At 42.9% G+C, this 17,760-nt stretch overlaps 1 protein-coding gene and 1 long non-coding RNA gene across 2 annotated transcripts in view; one reads left to right on the forward strand and one right to left on the reverse strand.

The window, feature by feature from the left end:
* The window catches only part of SYNPO2L (synaptopodin 2 like), a 118,480-nt gene that overhangs the window by 59,672 nt on the left and 41,048 nt on the right, over positions 1-17,760 (forward strand). Inside the window, exon 3 of the mRNA XM_068258048.1 lies at positions 4,234-4,922. Coding sequence (XP_068114149.1) covers positions 4,234-4,922 — 689 coding nt within the window. The remainder of the gene's footprint in view (positions 1-4,233; positions 4,923-17,760) is intronic.
* Positions 1-17,760, reverse strand: part of LOC137536071 (uncharacterized) — a 31,538-nt gene that overhangs the window by 5,844 nt on the left and 7,934 nt on the right. The window contains exons 3-4 of the long non-coding RNA XR_011024515.1: positions 2,404-2,564; positions 2,225-2,283 (exon numbers count right to left, since the gene is read on the reverse strand). This is a non-coding gene — a long non-coding RNA (uncharacterized lncRNA). The remainder of the gene's footprint in view (positions 1-2,224; positions 2,284-2,403; positions 2,565-17,760) is intronic.

Here is a 17,760-nt window from a genome sequence, read left to right on the forward strand (position 1 = left end):
AAGCGTTCCCGCTATCTGTTTGACTTTGTTCTCCATGTTAGTCAGGGTTGGTACGTTTTGTCACTGTTGCGCTTAACGTGCAGTGACCGTGAGGTTAACGCGCTTGTCACTGTTGTGCATAACGTGCGGTGACCGCGTTTAGCTACTTCATTTGTTATTTTCCTTGGCCTTCACATTGTACCTATTGCTGTATCTTCCTTTATGCTCTGTCTTTACTCAGTCTTGTATCTCTGATAGCAATCGCCTCTTGTGTGATTGGTCTTCACCCTCTGGTCTGTTTCATATGTCTATCGTCGCCGGGGGACGATAGACATATAGTCTGTTTCTGTTCCTGTCCTCTACTATCTTGCTATCTTGTTTCTGTTTGCTCTGTTCTGTTTCAAGTCGTGCAATTCCAATCTGACATCTGTGGTTGTACAGAGAACCTGCTTCTCTGTACTCCACAGCTCCACCTGCTGGTTGGAATTTCCCTCTGCATATGTGTTTGCACATACTGGGTACACTTCTTCCGTGATTGTGGGGATTCCCATCTGCTTCAGCGCACCTGGAGTGCGCTGTCGGTGGAAATCGATCGCAGATCATTACAACTACCTCATAAAAGCTGAGCATGTTAGTTAAACAGGACCTGTCTTTAGTAAATCCATGTTGATGCTGAGAAATAAGATTATTTTCTACTATGATTTCATGTATAGTATCTCTTAGCAACCCCTCAAATAGTTTGCATACAACTGATGTTAAACTTACTGGTCTATAATTTCCTGGATCTGATTTTTTTGCCCTTCTTAAATAATGGGAAAACGTGGGTTGTATGCCAATCCACTGGGACTCTGCCAGTTGAAAGAGCGTCACAAAAGATAAGATAAAGGGGTATATCTATAACTGAACTTAATTCCCGAGGATGCATGCCATCCGGGCCAGGTGCCTTGTCTATTTTTAATTTATTTAGTCTTGCCTTCACTTTTTCCTGCGTTGAGTATTTAATATTACAGTTGGAATATTGAGACTCTTCTACATCTGTAAGTTGCAACAGTGATGTTTCCCTTGTGAATACAGAAGCAAAGAAAGAATTTAATAACTGCCTTACCTTGGTCATCCACCATTGAGTTCCAACCCTCATCCTTCACAGTTTGCTGTCTGTGAACCTCATTGCATTGTGGGAAATAACATCTTTTTCCAACTGCCAAGCAAGCAACATCTCCCTGTGTGCATATACTGCAGACAACTGTGGAGGACGGGCGAGCGCGACACATCTGTGCTCGCATTGCTGGGGGGAGGGGGGGAGCGCCCGTAACCTAGTGCCAATTCTTTAATGGGCGGGCTTTTTTACTAGTTACATATAAAATGAATACATTTTGTGTGTGTGTGTGGGGGGGGGGGGGGGGGGGGGTTACAATAAAATAAAATAAAACATTACCTTTCAATCTTAAACATACAAAGACTGTTTGTCACAATTTCCAACATCCACAAAGAAAGCAAAAGAAAGAAAATATCTCCCAAAGATGCTGCACGTTCTCCTGATGATGTTTATTTGCATGCAGTGACATTGGTGCTCATCCATTTTCTTCAGTACTCTTATAAATGTATGTAATTATTTTCAGGGAATTTCGCTGGACAGGAGTAGGGCATCAGGCCATCAGCTTAAATCTGACAGTTCTTCATACATCAGCCCATCAGTTACTACACCAGTAAGCATATTCATGAGATTTATATAGCTCTGATGATGATAATTATTTCAGGGTCAGATAAAACAAGGCCGGTTGCACACCTAATTGTAGTATTTTGGGTGCTGTGTCACAGCGTGGCAACAGGATCATATGCATAGTGCCACCCCCCAGCTAAGGATGTACTCCTTGCTGGGCAGGAGGTATGTCATTTGGGATTCTTGTTGGTCAATGTATGTGCACCGCGTCACACAGCGCTTCCGTTGTACACCCTTGCTGCGTTGCCCATTGACTTGCATTAGTGCATAATCCATGCAGTAGGCACGGGTCATACGGTAACGCGCTGCAGACTTTGCACCATAATTGCAGCAATTTGGATCCTTCCAGTGCACCACGTCACATTGTGTGAACTGTGCAAGTCTCCATAGACTTGCATGGCCCTTGCAACGTGGATGTGGCAGGGAAGCGTGACATGGTGTGCAGGGGGCCTAATAGATTTCTGTGCAATTTAAGGCCCTTTCAGGTGATATAGTTAGGAATGATTGTTGCATGGATAGACTGACCTGATCTTGGCTGAGTGGAAAATTCTGTTCTGTGAAAGTCCTGCTGGAGCACAAAACTGCTGAAACAAAAATTCACACCTGTTTGCCATCTCATAATTCTCTGTTAATGTAAACATAAAACTTGTGCAGACCTTTACCCTCTACTATTTATTTTTCTAGATCTATGAATAACAACTTACAGTTTTGGTTTGAATGAGTTTTCTGACTCAGTAAAGCAGTGCTGTTCCGGCCCCAGCAGAGGGTGAGCTACCTCCATAGCACAAGTAGCTTATAGAAATCTGCGTGAAGCTAACCTATCATAGGATCATGTAATGGCTTGACTTCAAGCATCCACAGTTACCTGCTTACAACAAAAAAGGAAGAATTAGGATATTTCATTTAAATAAGTAAATGTTAAAGATAGCCATTCTCTGAAGTCAGTCAGATTCATGTTACCACTAACAGATAAAAATGTACGTAAATGTAAAAAAGTCTAACTAGGGGATAGTGTCAGTAATGGAGAAGATGACATTCTGAAAGACATGTGATGTGAAGTGTCACTGTCTGTGATTACATTAAACATTCAATCATGTCCTGAGAAGTTCCTGGTTTTAAATTGCAGTGCACCAGATTAGATGGTTGTAGTGATCGAGTGATATGTCATTCCTCAGTCTTGCAATGTTTCTTCTCAATGCATTTTATCGCAATTAGCTGTGTGCTATAAATTGTATTATAAACTACAGCTGATCAAGTCACTACATTCTAATAACAGATGATGTCAGATTACAATGCTTAGCGATTTTTGTAGAGATTTGCAGTAGTGATTCTGGGCATGTGCCTAACGATTTCCTGTTTATGCCTAGTGATTTTGGACTGTTTTGTTGTTGTGATTTTGTAATTCTTGTAAACACTGATCTAGAGGGGATCAGCTTTGGGCAAAAAACGATTTTTTCATTTTTCAACTTTTCATATACTTATGCTCCTCCAAAATGCTGCAGGAAAAAAATCACATCACTCTGGTGTGATCAATCCCATAGAAAGGCATTAGCCAAGCGCTTTTTGAAGCGCTAGCGATTTTAAAGCGCTCAAAAGTGCTCTTGGTGTGCACCAACCCTAACAGACACGATTTGTTTTGATGCCATAGGCAACCACACCATTCTTTTCCTGCTGAGCAATTTGCAACAATGTTACCACACTTAAGGCTCCTGCACACGTGCAACTTTTCCGCATGACCAACCTAACAACATGACCGACTGCATGACCAAGCGATTGCAGGACTTGTATTTTCCACACACCAACCAACTAAACGACCAACTCATTTGCATACTGCACATTCAAGCGGAACGACGGACCTCACGATATGGCCACATTAAAAACAAGTACTAGACGTTCAAACAACTTGTACACATTCGGCCAACTGCACGATATCAGACCAACAGTCGTGTGAGTCGATCTGCCTGTTGGATCAGGCAAACCGCCTGTTATCAGTCGCTTGTGTAGTCATTTGTCACCCATTCACAAGCCCGACTATCGTCCAACAGACCAAGTTTGGACGATAGTTGGGCGGAAAAGTTACACATGTGTACGAGCCTTTACTGGAAGGTGGGGTCAGTGACATCTGTAATTTATAAAGATTATTTTAAATGCTAATTCATTTAAGAAGAAAAAACATAGTGCTATGTTAACTGATTATGCACTTTAGCCTGTAGTAGCCAATTAAAAATTGATATAACAATTTTAGGTTTCCCGAGTTTATGGTCATCTGAATGCTTGGTAGATATGAAATTAAAGCTATTCTGTTACATTAATAAGTCTTATCCATTACAACCCAGTGTTGGCAGAGCATTTTCCCCCAGGGATGAGAAGTATTGAGCGGATAAGTATATAGCCTGGACAGCCTCTGGGTCTCTTGAACTTTCTGTCTAGCTCACAGCCTTGATACTAAAGCATTCTCCTCTTCTGTGCACTCCTCCCAACTTAGAACTGACTGCATGTAATGTGACTCTGTTTGTTTTTTTCATCCTATGCAGGGCAGCAGCAGGAGCCCAGACACCTCGGTCCCACAGAGTGTATCCGTCCCCTAGCAGCCCAAACACCATCAGAAGCCCAGAACCCCCAACTTCTTGGGGTACTTCCCTAGTAATTTCTAACACGCCTGGCCAACCTCGACTGCTGCACCTGGAGAGCATTACCTCTCCTCCTGATAGTGAGGCTTACTACGGGGAGACTGACAGTGACGCTGACACCAAAGCATCTTCAGGCCATCAGCAAAGTACACAACAGCATCATAGCCAGCAACAGGCTGCTCCAGAGAAGCACCGCAGGGCACGCAAGAAGAGTCCAAGATCTCCACCTGGCAACAGCAACAAGGCAGAGAACGAGCAACAGTCACTATCTGAGATGAGTGGCTATGAAAGTGGTCCTGGTGGTGCAGCAGAGGGTGTCTTGCAGCCAACTGGAGTGGCCAAAAGAGAAATAACATACCAGCCTGATGGTAGCAGAGCTGAAACTCCCTTCTCAGATGTGGAAGGCTTCTTGCCAGCTGAAGAGTCTGAGCCAATATCCAATATCACTGCAACCTCACCTGAGAGTTTACTGCTCCCCCATGTTACAAAGAGCATCCGAGCTGAGAGGCATCTTATCCCAATGATAGGACCAGTGGAGCACCCTGTAGATGAAGATCTGACCACAACCTACTCTGATAAAGCCAAAGAAGCAAGTAAGTAATAGTTCTCATTTGTATCCAAAAATAAACCCTACCATCCTCATTCCATGTAATAGTGAATGTCCATGTATTATATGATTTGCTTCTAGCTTTGCAATCATTGATGAAACAGTTGTCAGTACTAGTTTCAAGTGCAGGATTCCTGGAGGAGAGATTAAATGTCTCTCTCCACATGCCTAGACTTTCTTTAGTGGTGGATTGAATGTTATCAACTTTTAATAGATAAGTTTACTCTTTTACTACATATGGAGGCTATATTAGATTTCAGCTAACATTTGTACAGAAGTTAAAGAATGCTACTGGAAGCAAGCTATACTTTAATTACACCGATCAGCAACAATTTTGTCATATGAAATATATTAAATGCTCTAAGCATAAGATTTCATGCTGTGGAATGCAAAAATTAAGAGTGTTTTTTTTAGATTCTGTGACTCCCATCTTCATTATACAGCTCAAGTAACTAAATTACAGTATTGTATTTCAGCTACTGTATATCAGCATAATTGTAATAATCAAACATTAATGTCCTGAGTCAATCTTTTCCCTTGAGATTTCTCTCTAATGATGTCTCCTCATCTTCTCAACAAACTATAAATTTAGCACCTAACAAGTGGCAAAGTACTAAAAATACTAAAGTCAACTCAATTTGGGTCAACTTATTTTGAGAATGTTTTTCTGACCAAAAAGTAAAAATTATATAGTGCAAACATGTTTCCTATGAGAAAATGTAGGATACATTTTTACTAAGACATAACTATCACTTATTTATTTGTTGTATTTATAAAGTGCCAACATATTACGCAGCGCTGATCACTTATAAGATCAGACCAATTACAAAATTACCTGGTTTAACTTGTGCAATGAGACCAGTCTTATTCAATCAGGAGTTTTTCTGAACCAAAATATGCAAAGATTTAACATTAAGTGATAATAATAATGATTGTGATGATGATGATGGTGAATGTGTAGAGTAGAAAAATTGAATTTTACTTTTGACCCAACATTTCAATATGTTTCTCAAAATGACCCTTATTAAAGGGAAGGTGTGAGCAGAAAAAAAAATAAAATCTACTTACCTGGGGCTTCCTCCAGCACCTGGCAGCCTATGTGTCCCTCGCCGCAGATCCGTTGTTCCGGGATCCCCTCCGTTGCAGATGCCGACCTCGCTAAGTCGGCATCTTCTGTGCCCTGCACGATCGTGCTCACGTGTCTTGGAGCATTCCCTGCAGACGCAGAAGTACTGCACCTGCGCAGAATGCTCCAGACCATGTGAGCGTGATCACGAGTGGTGCGGCCGCGTGCTTGCTCAAGGCGCAGAATATGCCGACCCGGCGAGGCTGGCATCTGAAACAGAGGGGATCCCGGGACACCGGAGCTGCGGCGAGGGACACATAGGCTGCCAGGGCTGAAGGTAAGTAGATCTTTTTTTTCTGATTTTTCTTTTCTGTTTGCGCCTTCCCTTTAAGTTAACTTTTCTCTTGAGTTTTTTCACCAGAAATAGTTGTAAAAGTTATCAAACAAGTTTTTAGCATGTGGCAATTGAAAAATTACTAAGAAGTAGACAAAAAAGTAATATCAAAGTTATTTTGAGTATTTTATTGCTTGCTGAAGAGCATTTTATTGATAAGGTGTGAAAGCATCACCTGAGAGAAAACTCTGGAGAACTGTGATTTGAATGAGGGCTAATGTGTCACAGTTGTTGAACCATATTCCCAGCTCACCTGAGAAGCAAACTAGATGTTGAGGTTCCATATCAATGGTCTGGAAACTTTTACAGCAGGGCTATTTAAAGTGTACAAAAGACAAACCTAAAGACAAAAATTATAGGGAAAAATAGGGAAGTCTCTGAATCCTCTGGATCATTTAGATTTAGAGCAACCTTTATCAACCTTTTTACCCTGGAGGAACCCTGCAAATAATCTTTGGATCTCAAGGAACCCCTGCATTTATCTTGCAGGAGACATGGGGCCATATCCTATTCAAGGTGATAAGTAGCTTGCAGATGCGAGCTACTTATCACCTTGCCATCGCGCGAGGATTACCGGCAAATCCTATTGCCCATTTCCTTCGCGCGATGGCCGATCGTTAGGGAGCATTACTCAGGCGAAAGCCTGAGCGATGCTCCCTGTTACCGAGCGATGGGGAGTGAGGTTTACGCTGTGGTGCTGTCCATCAGCACCACGGCCTCACTCCCCACACATGCGCACTCGTCCGCCGAACATCGCCGACATCTTCCGCCGCAGCATCTGGGGGTCTCCTTTAATAAGGAGACCCCCAGAGCTCCCCGTCGGGTCGCCGCACAGTTTAGAAGCCAGCGCGCAGCTCTGCCGGGCTCCTCTGTCATACGTACCGCCGCCGATCACCCGCCGCCTCTCGCCGCAAAATCCGTCACGTAATTACAGTGTATCTAACACTGTAATTACTGTGCGCATAGAAGGAGCCCGGGCAAAGCATCTTTGAATCTGCAGCCGGGCTCCCCATTGGTCTGCTGTCTGAACCAATAAAATGGCTCACACAGCGGACCAATGGGGAGCCCGGCTGCAGATTCAAAGATGCTTTGCCCGGGCTCCTTCTATGCGCACAGTAATTACAGTGTTAGATACACTGTAATTACGTGACGGATTTTGCGGCGAGAGGCGGCGGGTGATCGGCGGCGGTACGTATGACAGAGGAGCCCGGCAGAGCTGCGCGCTGGCTTCTAAACTGTGCGGCGACCCGACGGGGAGCTCTGGGGGTCTCCTTATTAAAGGAGACCCCCAGATGCTGCGGCGACGACGTGCGTTAGCTAGTTTAGACCTGCTTTTTGCAGGTCTAAGCTAACGCTCATGTCTGCCGGGAAGCATCGCTTCCCGGAGACATGATAAGGGTAATTGGATTCCGTGTTAAGAACTCGCTGGGCGATTATATCGCCCAAGCGAGTTCTTTTCCGCCTGGGGGGGTCTAAAGTTTAATTAGATTAGGCGATGCCCCCATCGCCTAAGTTAAGAACTCGCCAGTGCTTAGCGCTGGCGAGTTCAGCAATAGAATATGGCCCATGGTCTTTAAAAGTAGGAATGGCTGTTTATTTAACTATCCCCTATTATACTGCTCCTCATTATACTGTAACCTTATTCTAGTGCTTTTTATTAATATGCTCATTATTATTCTGACAACCAATTAAGTGTTTTTTTACAGAAGGCCATATTATAGTGTGCCTTAATATAATCCCCCCCCCCCCCCCCCCCCATGGGGGAAAATGCCAAGGAACCTCCGCAGAGTACTCAAGGAATCCTGGGTTTCCAGGGACCCCTGGTTGAGAAAGCCTGCTTTAGATTGTAAGCTCACAAGGGCAGGTCTCTCTCATCCTTTTGTGTCTTGGAATTTAGAATTTGTTACACATTTTATTCATGTAACTTTTGTCACTGTTATTAGCAATTCTGTATTTTGATCTGATTCTGTATTTTGTTCTGATTCTGTATTTTGTTCGTAGATTGGTGTATACCATTGTCTGTATTATTTTGTACCTCCTGTTTGTTCCTTACTTTGTACATTGCCATGGAATATGGTGATGCATGCACGAGTGTGGTAGCACTGCACTTGTGCCAATATGGCTGCGCCTTTACAGTATGCTGAAGCCACTCGCACCTGAACGGCTCCATGCTATTGTGCAGGTGCGGCTGTTTTGAGATGGTGGAGTAAGGCTGCGCAGTGAATGAAGAGGTGCCCGATTGCAATCATAAAGGGGGTCCTGGGCAGCAGTTGTGGTCTCCAGGAGGATGATAGAAGCTTCTGGAGAATCCAGAGGCTTCTCTTTTCTTAGGTAAGTATCTAATTTTTGTCTTTACGTCCGCCTCGGGATCTCTTACATTTTTTGCTTTGTCAACATTAATAAGCAGATTTTCCAGGGGCAGTCTATTTAGTAATTGACCCCCACTTATCTTTCAGACTTAAACTACGCACACAAGATAGATGGAACCCGGTCACATTGGCCATTCAGGCCATCTTGACAAAGAATCTAGCACGGGGACACCCATGAGGTTGAATAAAGATCCAGTGGGGCAGATGTATAAGCAACAGCAGTGCACGGTTCTCATTGTTACTCTGCCCACTGGAAGCTGCTCCATCATGTGTTGTGATGCCATCCCTTCTCCCCTTCCCATTGTAACAGTAGATGTCACTCTGGTGTACCAGAGAGTCACCTCTACCGTATACAGTGCTCATACCCCGCAGTGCTGCCTGCAGGATTGAGCTTTATCCTAGAGCAGTGATGGCTAACCTTGGCACTCCAGCTGTGGTGGAACTACAAGTCCCATGAGGCATTGCAATACTCTGACAGCTTTAAGCATAACTCGGGGAGGCAGAGGCATGATGGGATTTGTAGTTTTGTCACAGCTGGAGTGCCAAGGTTAGCCATCACTGTCCTAGAGAGTGTTACAAATAGTCTATGTCTATTCACCTTCATTCAGCTAGCATGTTATATTTATTTATTATTATTTATTTATTTATTGTATTTATAAAGCGCCAACATATTACGCAGCGCTGATATATAGTATAGAGATAGAGTTTTAGGATTGTTAAATCCATGTTAAGATAAGTAGAGAAGAGAAATGTTTGCATCTGAAAAACAAACATTTTTTGAAAGGTGAAAATGACAAATCTTGTTCCTTTTCATTTCTTAACCATATCAATCCCTGCCATGCACTGACGAGGACCAAAAGTGCGAAACAGGCTGTCTGCTTGTGGGGTTGGTGTGGCTCTGTAAAGCCATAGGTTTGCTAGGCACCAACTGTTCTGGATGCAAGCCTTACTTCAGAGTCATAAAGAAATAATTTGCATATTCAGTAGTGGTGCATTGTGATGTTCACAATGCTGCATCATTGTAAATTCCTTCTGTTTTAACTAAAAAAAAAAAACCTTAAGGCTGGTTTCACACCAGGACGTTGCGTTTTAGGGGACGTTATGGTCGCATAACGTGCCCCTAACGCAACGCCTGGTACTCTCTAAGGTGGACGTCAGAGTGAGCCGCGTTGTGCAGCTCACTCTGGCGTCCGTGATGCCGTGATGCACACTCTTGGACGCATGCGGCATCACGTGGTCCCGCCCGGCCAATCGCCGCACAGAGCGGCCGCTCCAGGAAGTAAACACTGTACGTCACTGAGTGCAGTGATTATTAATTAGCCATGTGCTTGGCCGCTCTCTGCTCCTCCCCAACATTACTGCGCATGTCCAAGCAGTCTAACGCGGCTCTGCCACTTACAAAGTACTGCATGCAGTACATTGTGTAATGGCGCAGCGTTACTGTGTAACGCAACGTGGGCACTGTGAACGGCCCATTGATTTTTCATTGCTGTGCGGTGGGGTGCGTTACAAGCTGCTCTAACGTGCGCCTGTAACATCCCACTGTGAAACCAGCCTTAAGGGTAAATGGGAGGAGGAGTACACCCCAATCAATCAATGAAATCACTTTTTTATAAAAAACATTTCCCAACCCAGTGAAGAGTTCCCCTTTAGGGCCCTTTCCCACTGAGGCGGTGCAGTAAATTTACCGCACCCCGACGCAGCCTACTGTTAATCTATGGGGGAGTTCACACTCCCCACGTTACGGTATGCTGCACTGGAAGTGCCCTATCTAACGCCATTCAATACCTACATTCAGGGCTACTCAAATCCGACCCGGGAGACATCCGGATAATTGCTACCCGGATATCTCCCAGAAAAGCTGTGCGGGGGGGGGGGGGGGATGGGGCTTAGGGGGGTCAATCTTACCACAATGCCATCTTCTTTGGCTCCGTACGCGTCGCCTCCCACCAAGCGTTCCAAGCGCCGCATTCGCCAGTCATGTGACACAAACACTTCCTCCTTCAACCCGGAAGGAGGAAGTGTTTGTAGTTACGTGACGGGCGAATGCGGCGCTTGGAACGCATGATGGGAGGCGACACGTACGGAGCCGAAGAAGATGTCTTTGTAGTAAGATTGACCCCCCCCTAAGCTCCCCCCCCACACGGCTTTCCTGGGATATATCCGGATAGCAACTATCCGGATGTCTCCCGGGTCGGATTTGAGCAGCCCTGCCTACATTACCGGGCGACTCCTGCAGCAACCTGTGGCGATTTGTGTCAGGCCGGAAGTCATGTAAGTCTATGGTAACACGTGTTCATCTTAAAAACCTGCGGCAGTTATCTGCGTCACGCATGTGCGGAAGCGTACTTTAGAACAGGAAGTGAGCATCACTTTTCTGTTTGGCCGGATGCCAGACAGGGTTTGCCGTGTACTAACACGGTAATCCCTGAAGGCCTGTTTTTCTATTGTGTTCTTGGAAAAGATAACATAGCAAAAATAATAAACCTGCTTCACAGTGCAAATTTGGCGGTGTGGCGGTACCGTAAGAAAATAACACGGTGTCTCCCTCCCAAACGTCATATATTTATACAGTAACGTGTTTGCGTGGTGGCAATGGGTTAGTGGCAGTGCTCCTCCGGTGTTAGAATCGGTAAAATTGCCATGGGCTGCCTGCGCACAACAATCTTGCCGCTGTTAGGTGAATCAGGGCCATTATCTGACTTAAGAGTGGGAGCTACAACATACTGTAGTGACTTTACTTTGTCTGGAAATTGGAAGCTGGGCCCCCTTTATAAACATAATGTTTATAATGTTCACTAGTTTGCTAGCTCTTAAATAGGACAACTCTGCTGACACATAGGCATGAACTGTTGTGTAGAGAATACTGATGCCGAAAAATGCTTTTGGCATTCCAATCAGGAGAGTTCAGATACCAGAACACGAAAAAGTACCTTACAAATAGATCATAGAGAGTGATATCATTTGTTAGCTATTCCTAATGGAGCACTTACAGTAGCTATTTGCTTCCGTACCATGTTATGCTCCCACAATACAAGGTGGTATCTGCCATAACACGGAATTATTTGCATCTCATTAACCATCCCTAAGTATGTTCTGTTCAATATTTCGAATGATTGTATACGGTTTTCTGGCATATTCAATCCTAATAAGTTAGGCAATAAAGTAACCAGCTATATAAATATGATGGCATCCATTTACAATTGCTAGCTAGAGTTTATGCATTCCTCACCAATTGCTAGAGTCCTACAAAGATGTTGGAGGTGTTAAAGCATGGTGATCTTACACCAGCATGCTTTTTTTTGGGTGATTTATTTGGACGAAGATTTGGTGGGCACTAGACACCAGGAAACTGTATAGAGGAGGGAGGGGGCTATTATACACCAGTAATCTGTATAAGAGAAGGGGAGGGGGCACTAGACACAAGGGAACTATATAGAGCAGAGAGGGGAGCAATTAGACACCAAGAGATAAAGATGTCCACTAGACATTGTGCTAGACCTGCGACTTGGTCTAAGTTTGCAATTTAGGCCGCTGTGTATTTGAGTTTGATGCCCCTGCTCTAAATATATTTGACAACTTGACTATGCTTGTCATGAATGAGCACATCCGAATGGGCATGCATAGATAAGGTCCACTAAGATTATCAGAGATGTACAGTTAAACTAACTCCTTTGTTCTTATTTAAAAAAAAAATAATCAAAAACTAGTGATCACTTGACAAAGGACAGGGTCATACTTAGCAGAATCACATGAGTTTTCCCTAAAGAACTTATTGGAAAACTCATGTGATTCTGCTAAGTGTGACCTTCCACACATTTTATGTTTTACTAGACCTCAACCAGCTGGAATTGAATTATTGATTGCACCTGGAGAGGGCAGGTGAAAGTGTTCTTGCCCATTTTTGAACCAGAAATATGCTTCTCCCAGCAAAAATACACCATTGACTCACAAAATAAATGTGTGCTACCGCTTGTATGCGAGGTCATCCAAGTCATGTATTTGTTATCCACTTGCAATTGAACCTGGCATTTCCATTTATGCGAGTTCCATGTGTGTCAGTGTAACACTTGTGAAGTTGTGACATATGTATTTGAATCAGGTTCCTGGTCTCTAGTTTTACGGCCATGACTCATTCATGACATGGGGAGCGGGTCTGCACAGCCCTGCGGAAGCAGGTTTTCCAGTTTGCCTAATCACTTCCACTTACTAGTTCCTGTCAGTAAGATAATTGTAGTGTGAAACATCAGCAGCTCCAGAGCGGACACAGGTATGTTACTGTGATACAACTTGTTAAACTTCTTGACATCGGTAATGTTGGTTTAGCAAGGATAGTGTTGTTCTGGGGAACAGCATTCTTAAACTTTGAAGAGTAAACGTTTAAATGCATGAAACTTTTCTCAACACTGCACTTCTGCCTCTAACTTTCACAATAGATAATGGATAGTGAAAATTTCCATTAAAATAATAAAAAGACAACATGCTCATGGATGTTCAATCATTTTACTGATCAAAAATTGATTTGGTATATCCACTAATCTCATTGCCAGTGTTGGGAACTAGGGGTGTGGTGGGGGGTTGTAGCATGGGCAGCAGCAGTATGCAATCTAGGTTCCCATGGCTTTGTCCTACATTGTGCAGTACAAAGCTAGCAGGGGCGGGGCAGCATGACCCACTGAAATCTTGTCTAATTTCTAGTGGTGCAAGGTAGAATAGGAGGTGTGAGAGCAATATCAGGAAGATATTGAATGTGTATGAGCAGCATAAAGCATAACAGTGCTCAGTGGTTTGAGCCTAACATAGTTTTAGACCGATAGTTAGTATCAGGCATAGTTAGGTGAAAAAAGTAAGGACTCTTTCACAGGCAGATGCTTGTCGAGCATTTAAACTTCCCATCTGCTGGATGCTGAGCAGCCGAATGTTTGTAACCCAGCTTGTGTTAGCGACTTACGCATGGTGCAGTTAGCCAACACTAAGTGTGGCCACGCTCAAATGTGACTCAATGCAGCAGACGCACCAGCACTGCCTGTACCGAGGGCTAGCAAGCACCTGGCTAGTGCACGGAGCAGCTGACAGGCCGTTCTTTGAAAGACGTCTTGGTATTAGAAATAATTAGAGGATGATGGTTAATTTTAATAATGTAATACTGTAGTCTGGATTTGTAACTCAACAGGTTCACTTTGTGTGATGATAAAAAAAATACCTTTTGTTGAAAAATGAAAATGCAGCTGATACTAATCGCCAAATAAGATGGCTGTTTTAGATGACACAACCGTTTGATGAAAAATAAATCTCTTGTAGAGCATTCTGCCAGAATAGTGTTAATGTTTCTTTAATGGCTCTACTATGTTTTAGTTTGCCTACTTGTACAGTTGCATTGCAGAATTATGGTTCATCCTATCAAAAGGGCAAGGGAACAACTTACTTTAACATGGTTTAGCCTTTGCCCATTCTGCACACACACATTGCATGTAAGCTATTTCTGAGCAGAGAGCAAGAGAAGCTTTGGGCATGAGATCAGTACTGGGAAAAGCATACTCAGCTGCTCGCAGCTGTCTGATATGCCAAGCTTTGGTGAAGCAATACTCCAGTTAAATGTGATCACATCATTTGTACCTTGATGCTAGAGGTGTAGCAACAGCAATGGCAGCCACAGCAGATGCTATGGGGCCCAGGAGCAGGGAGGACCAGTCTGTCCCCAATCTCTTTATTGTTGTGTGTGGAGAGGGATAACTGCACATCTCTGTGTCCATGCACTGGATGCTCTCTATCTCTCTCTAAGGCCCTTATTCAATTTATTTTTGCTCCTAAGATTTCTCCTAGGTTATATTTTTATATTGTATTGATCAAGCGTTTTTAAACCACCAGCAGGCAAGAACATACTCAGAAAATACTCAGTACTTTTCACCTATTTTGTGGTATTTTTTTTAAAGAGTGCTGAAAAGTTATTTTCAACTGAAGACATTCTGTGGGGTTCACTCAACCAGAAGGGAAAAGAAGGCCGTCATTGCTCAAATGTGCCAAGCAGAGCCAGGACAAGGTCCTCCAGCACCCAAGGCTGAGGCATCAAAGTGCGCCCCTCCATCCCACCCACCCCAGCCATCACACACTGATTACTATTAGACTAAGAGGTGACCCAGGGCCCCCCACTACCCCACCACCAACACCTTAATCTCTAGTTATCTGTCATTGCCATGTATCCCCTTTTCTTATTTCTCCTTGCTTCAAACACAGTAGGGGAATGATAGCTGAATGAGTTGTGCGCCCCCCTCCTGCATTGCGCCCAGAGGCTGGAGCCTCTCTTGCCTCTGCCTTATCCCGGGCCTGGTGGAGCTTCATCAGAATTCTGCTGCCAGGCATAACTCCCATATGTCCCTTACTTAGAGGGCCAAATATTTTGGACTGAAAAATGTGTTTAACCACTTCCACACTAAGGTTTTTACCCTTAAAAACTAGAGCAATTTTCACATTTCATACTTCTCCCATTCATTCGCCAAATAACTTTATCGCTACTTATCACAGCTAAATGATCTTTACATTGTTTTTTCACCACAAAATTAGGCTTTGAGTGGTACTTTTTGCTAAGAACTATTTTATTTTATATGCATTCTAAAGGGTGGAAGAAGGAAAATGAAAAAATGAATAATTTCTTACTTTTCTGATATTATAGTTTTCAAATAAAATCTGCTAGGATAGATAAACCCACACATTTTATTTGCCTATTTTTCCCAGTTATTACAACATTTAAATTATGTCCCTACTACAATGTATGGCGACAATATGTTATTTGGAAATAAGGGTGTCCCCCCCCCCCCCCTTATGCTTCTTTATACTATATAAATAATTACAAGCCCTTATTTGCAAAAATAACAGTCATATACACTAATGACATACATATTAAAAACTCCCTAAGGTAACTATTTATGTACTTTTTTTTTTTAATGCTGTCACTTTTTTTATTTTATTTTGCAAGTGTTTTATTTTGATAATAATGGGCAGGGGGATAAAAAAGGGTTAATAAATAATAGAGGATTTATTTATGTAGCGGTAATTTACATGTAGTTTGTATGTATGTGGTCTGTATTTTTATTTTTTTGTCAACTAGATGTCCCCACACTTGCCTGTGTACTAAATAGTACACAGGAAGTAATTTGTTTGTGTGTTAACCTTCACTTTGATCACTGGCATCACAGGGGTCGCAGGCTCGAGCGGGCCCTGCTTGTGAACTGAAGATGCGTGCATCTACGCCTCTGGGTTTATAATGAAGTCCAGAGGGGCGGAGATACACGATGCAGTGATGCGGAATGAGTTAATTGCCTCTAAACTTTATTCCCATCCTTTACATGAATGTACTGTATTTCTTTTAAACATTAATATGAAGGAAAATCAATGATAATAGAAAGGAACAGTGTGCTTTGAATGATAAAACTACATATTTTGCTAATGAATTTGTTGTGGTATGTGTGACTATGGGTGTGATGAGGGTGTGATTAGGGGTGTGACAGGGGAGTGTCTTAAATGAGTCCCTCTTTTCTACCTCAAAACGTTTTTTATTTAGTATTTAGGCCTTTGCTCAATAGGGGGCATCATGAGTTATCCTGACATCCCAGCATACGCATAATCCACTTAATAAGGAGCAAAACCCTCCATTTCTAAACTTTCCAAACCCTATCAGAATAAATACATTTAATCAAACTCTCCACAAAATGTGACTGAGGCGATTTCATTTAGGAAAAAAAAAAAAAAAGTTCACGTGCTGAGAATTTTAAACCTCAGGAAGTGGGTAACACTGAATAGTTTTTCACTAATGGTATTAAATAAATAAACAAAGGATGTTTTATTTTAAAGTGTGTGTCATCAGCTTGGGCTGTTGTTTTGCCTACAATATGGCACAAATACATGCATCAGGCTTGCTAGCTGAAACATTAACATTAACATGTTCTCTATTCTCCTTGTCTTTATTGGCTGCAAACTTGTTGAAGAGTAGAGACTCAGAAAGTACTGAAACCCCAAAATCACCAGTTGTCATATTATTCTCAGTCAATGGTAACCAGAATATTACAGGGGGCAGACAGTGTAGCAGGGTTGCTGATCACAGGGGTCCTGTATATTCAACATACTTCAAATAGGTTGCCAATTCAGATAAAAGTCAGTCATCCTTAATACAGGTTATTTGGTTAGTTAGTAAGAACCTAATAACACTGATATGTAAGAAAGAGTTTGCGAGGTCAGCAGCTATCCAATAATGCCCTAATCTGCAATCAGTAGCTTGGGATGAGTAAGGGAGCCAGTCAGGCATCTTAGTGGTTAAATGTATCCTATTAGATGCCTTCTTCATCTGGTATATACCTTACCCAGGCCCTGTAAAAGACACGGACATTTGTTCTCCCAGCATCCATTGTACTGTGGAATGGTGGCTAGTTAGTGTGTGTTATTATTATTCAGTATTTATATAGTACTGACATCTTCAGCAGTGCTTTACAGGGTATATAGTCTTTTTATTAACTGTCCCACAGAGTGGCTCACAATCTAGTCCCTAGTCCATTATAGTTTAGGGTCAATTTAGGGGGAAAGCCAATTAATATATCTGTAGGTTTTTAAATTTGGGAGGAAACCGGAGTGTCTGGAGGTAACCCACGCAGACATGGGGAGAACATACCATCTCCTTGCAGTGCCCTGGCTGGGGTGCAAGGATTTTTTGAGTTGGTGAGGGAATTGGAATAGTTATTTCTACCACTGTGAGAAAAGTGAACCAGAGACGAAGCACCCTCATGTATTTTACCATATATATCAGTGGGAACATTATAGAAAACACCTACCCTGCTTTTTGTTTCATTCTTCACTGCTCAGCTTGCTTCTTACCAGCCCTCATAAAATACCCGACTGAGCATTCAGTCTGGCTTTGCTCAGGAATCATTATAGCTGAGTCTGTGTTTTATGGTGTCTTTTCAAGCCCAAGCCTGCCCTCAGCAATCATTATAGCTGAGTCATTATA

Source organism: Hyperolius riggenbachi, chromosome 10, assembly GCF_040937935.1.
Source record: "Hyperolius riggenbachi isolate aHypRig1 chromosome 10, aHypRig1.pri, whole genome shotgun sequence".
NCBI lineage: Eukaryota > Metazoa > Chordata > Amphibia > Anura > Hyperoliidae > Hyperolius > Hyperolius riggenbachi.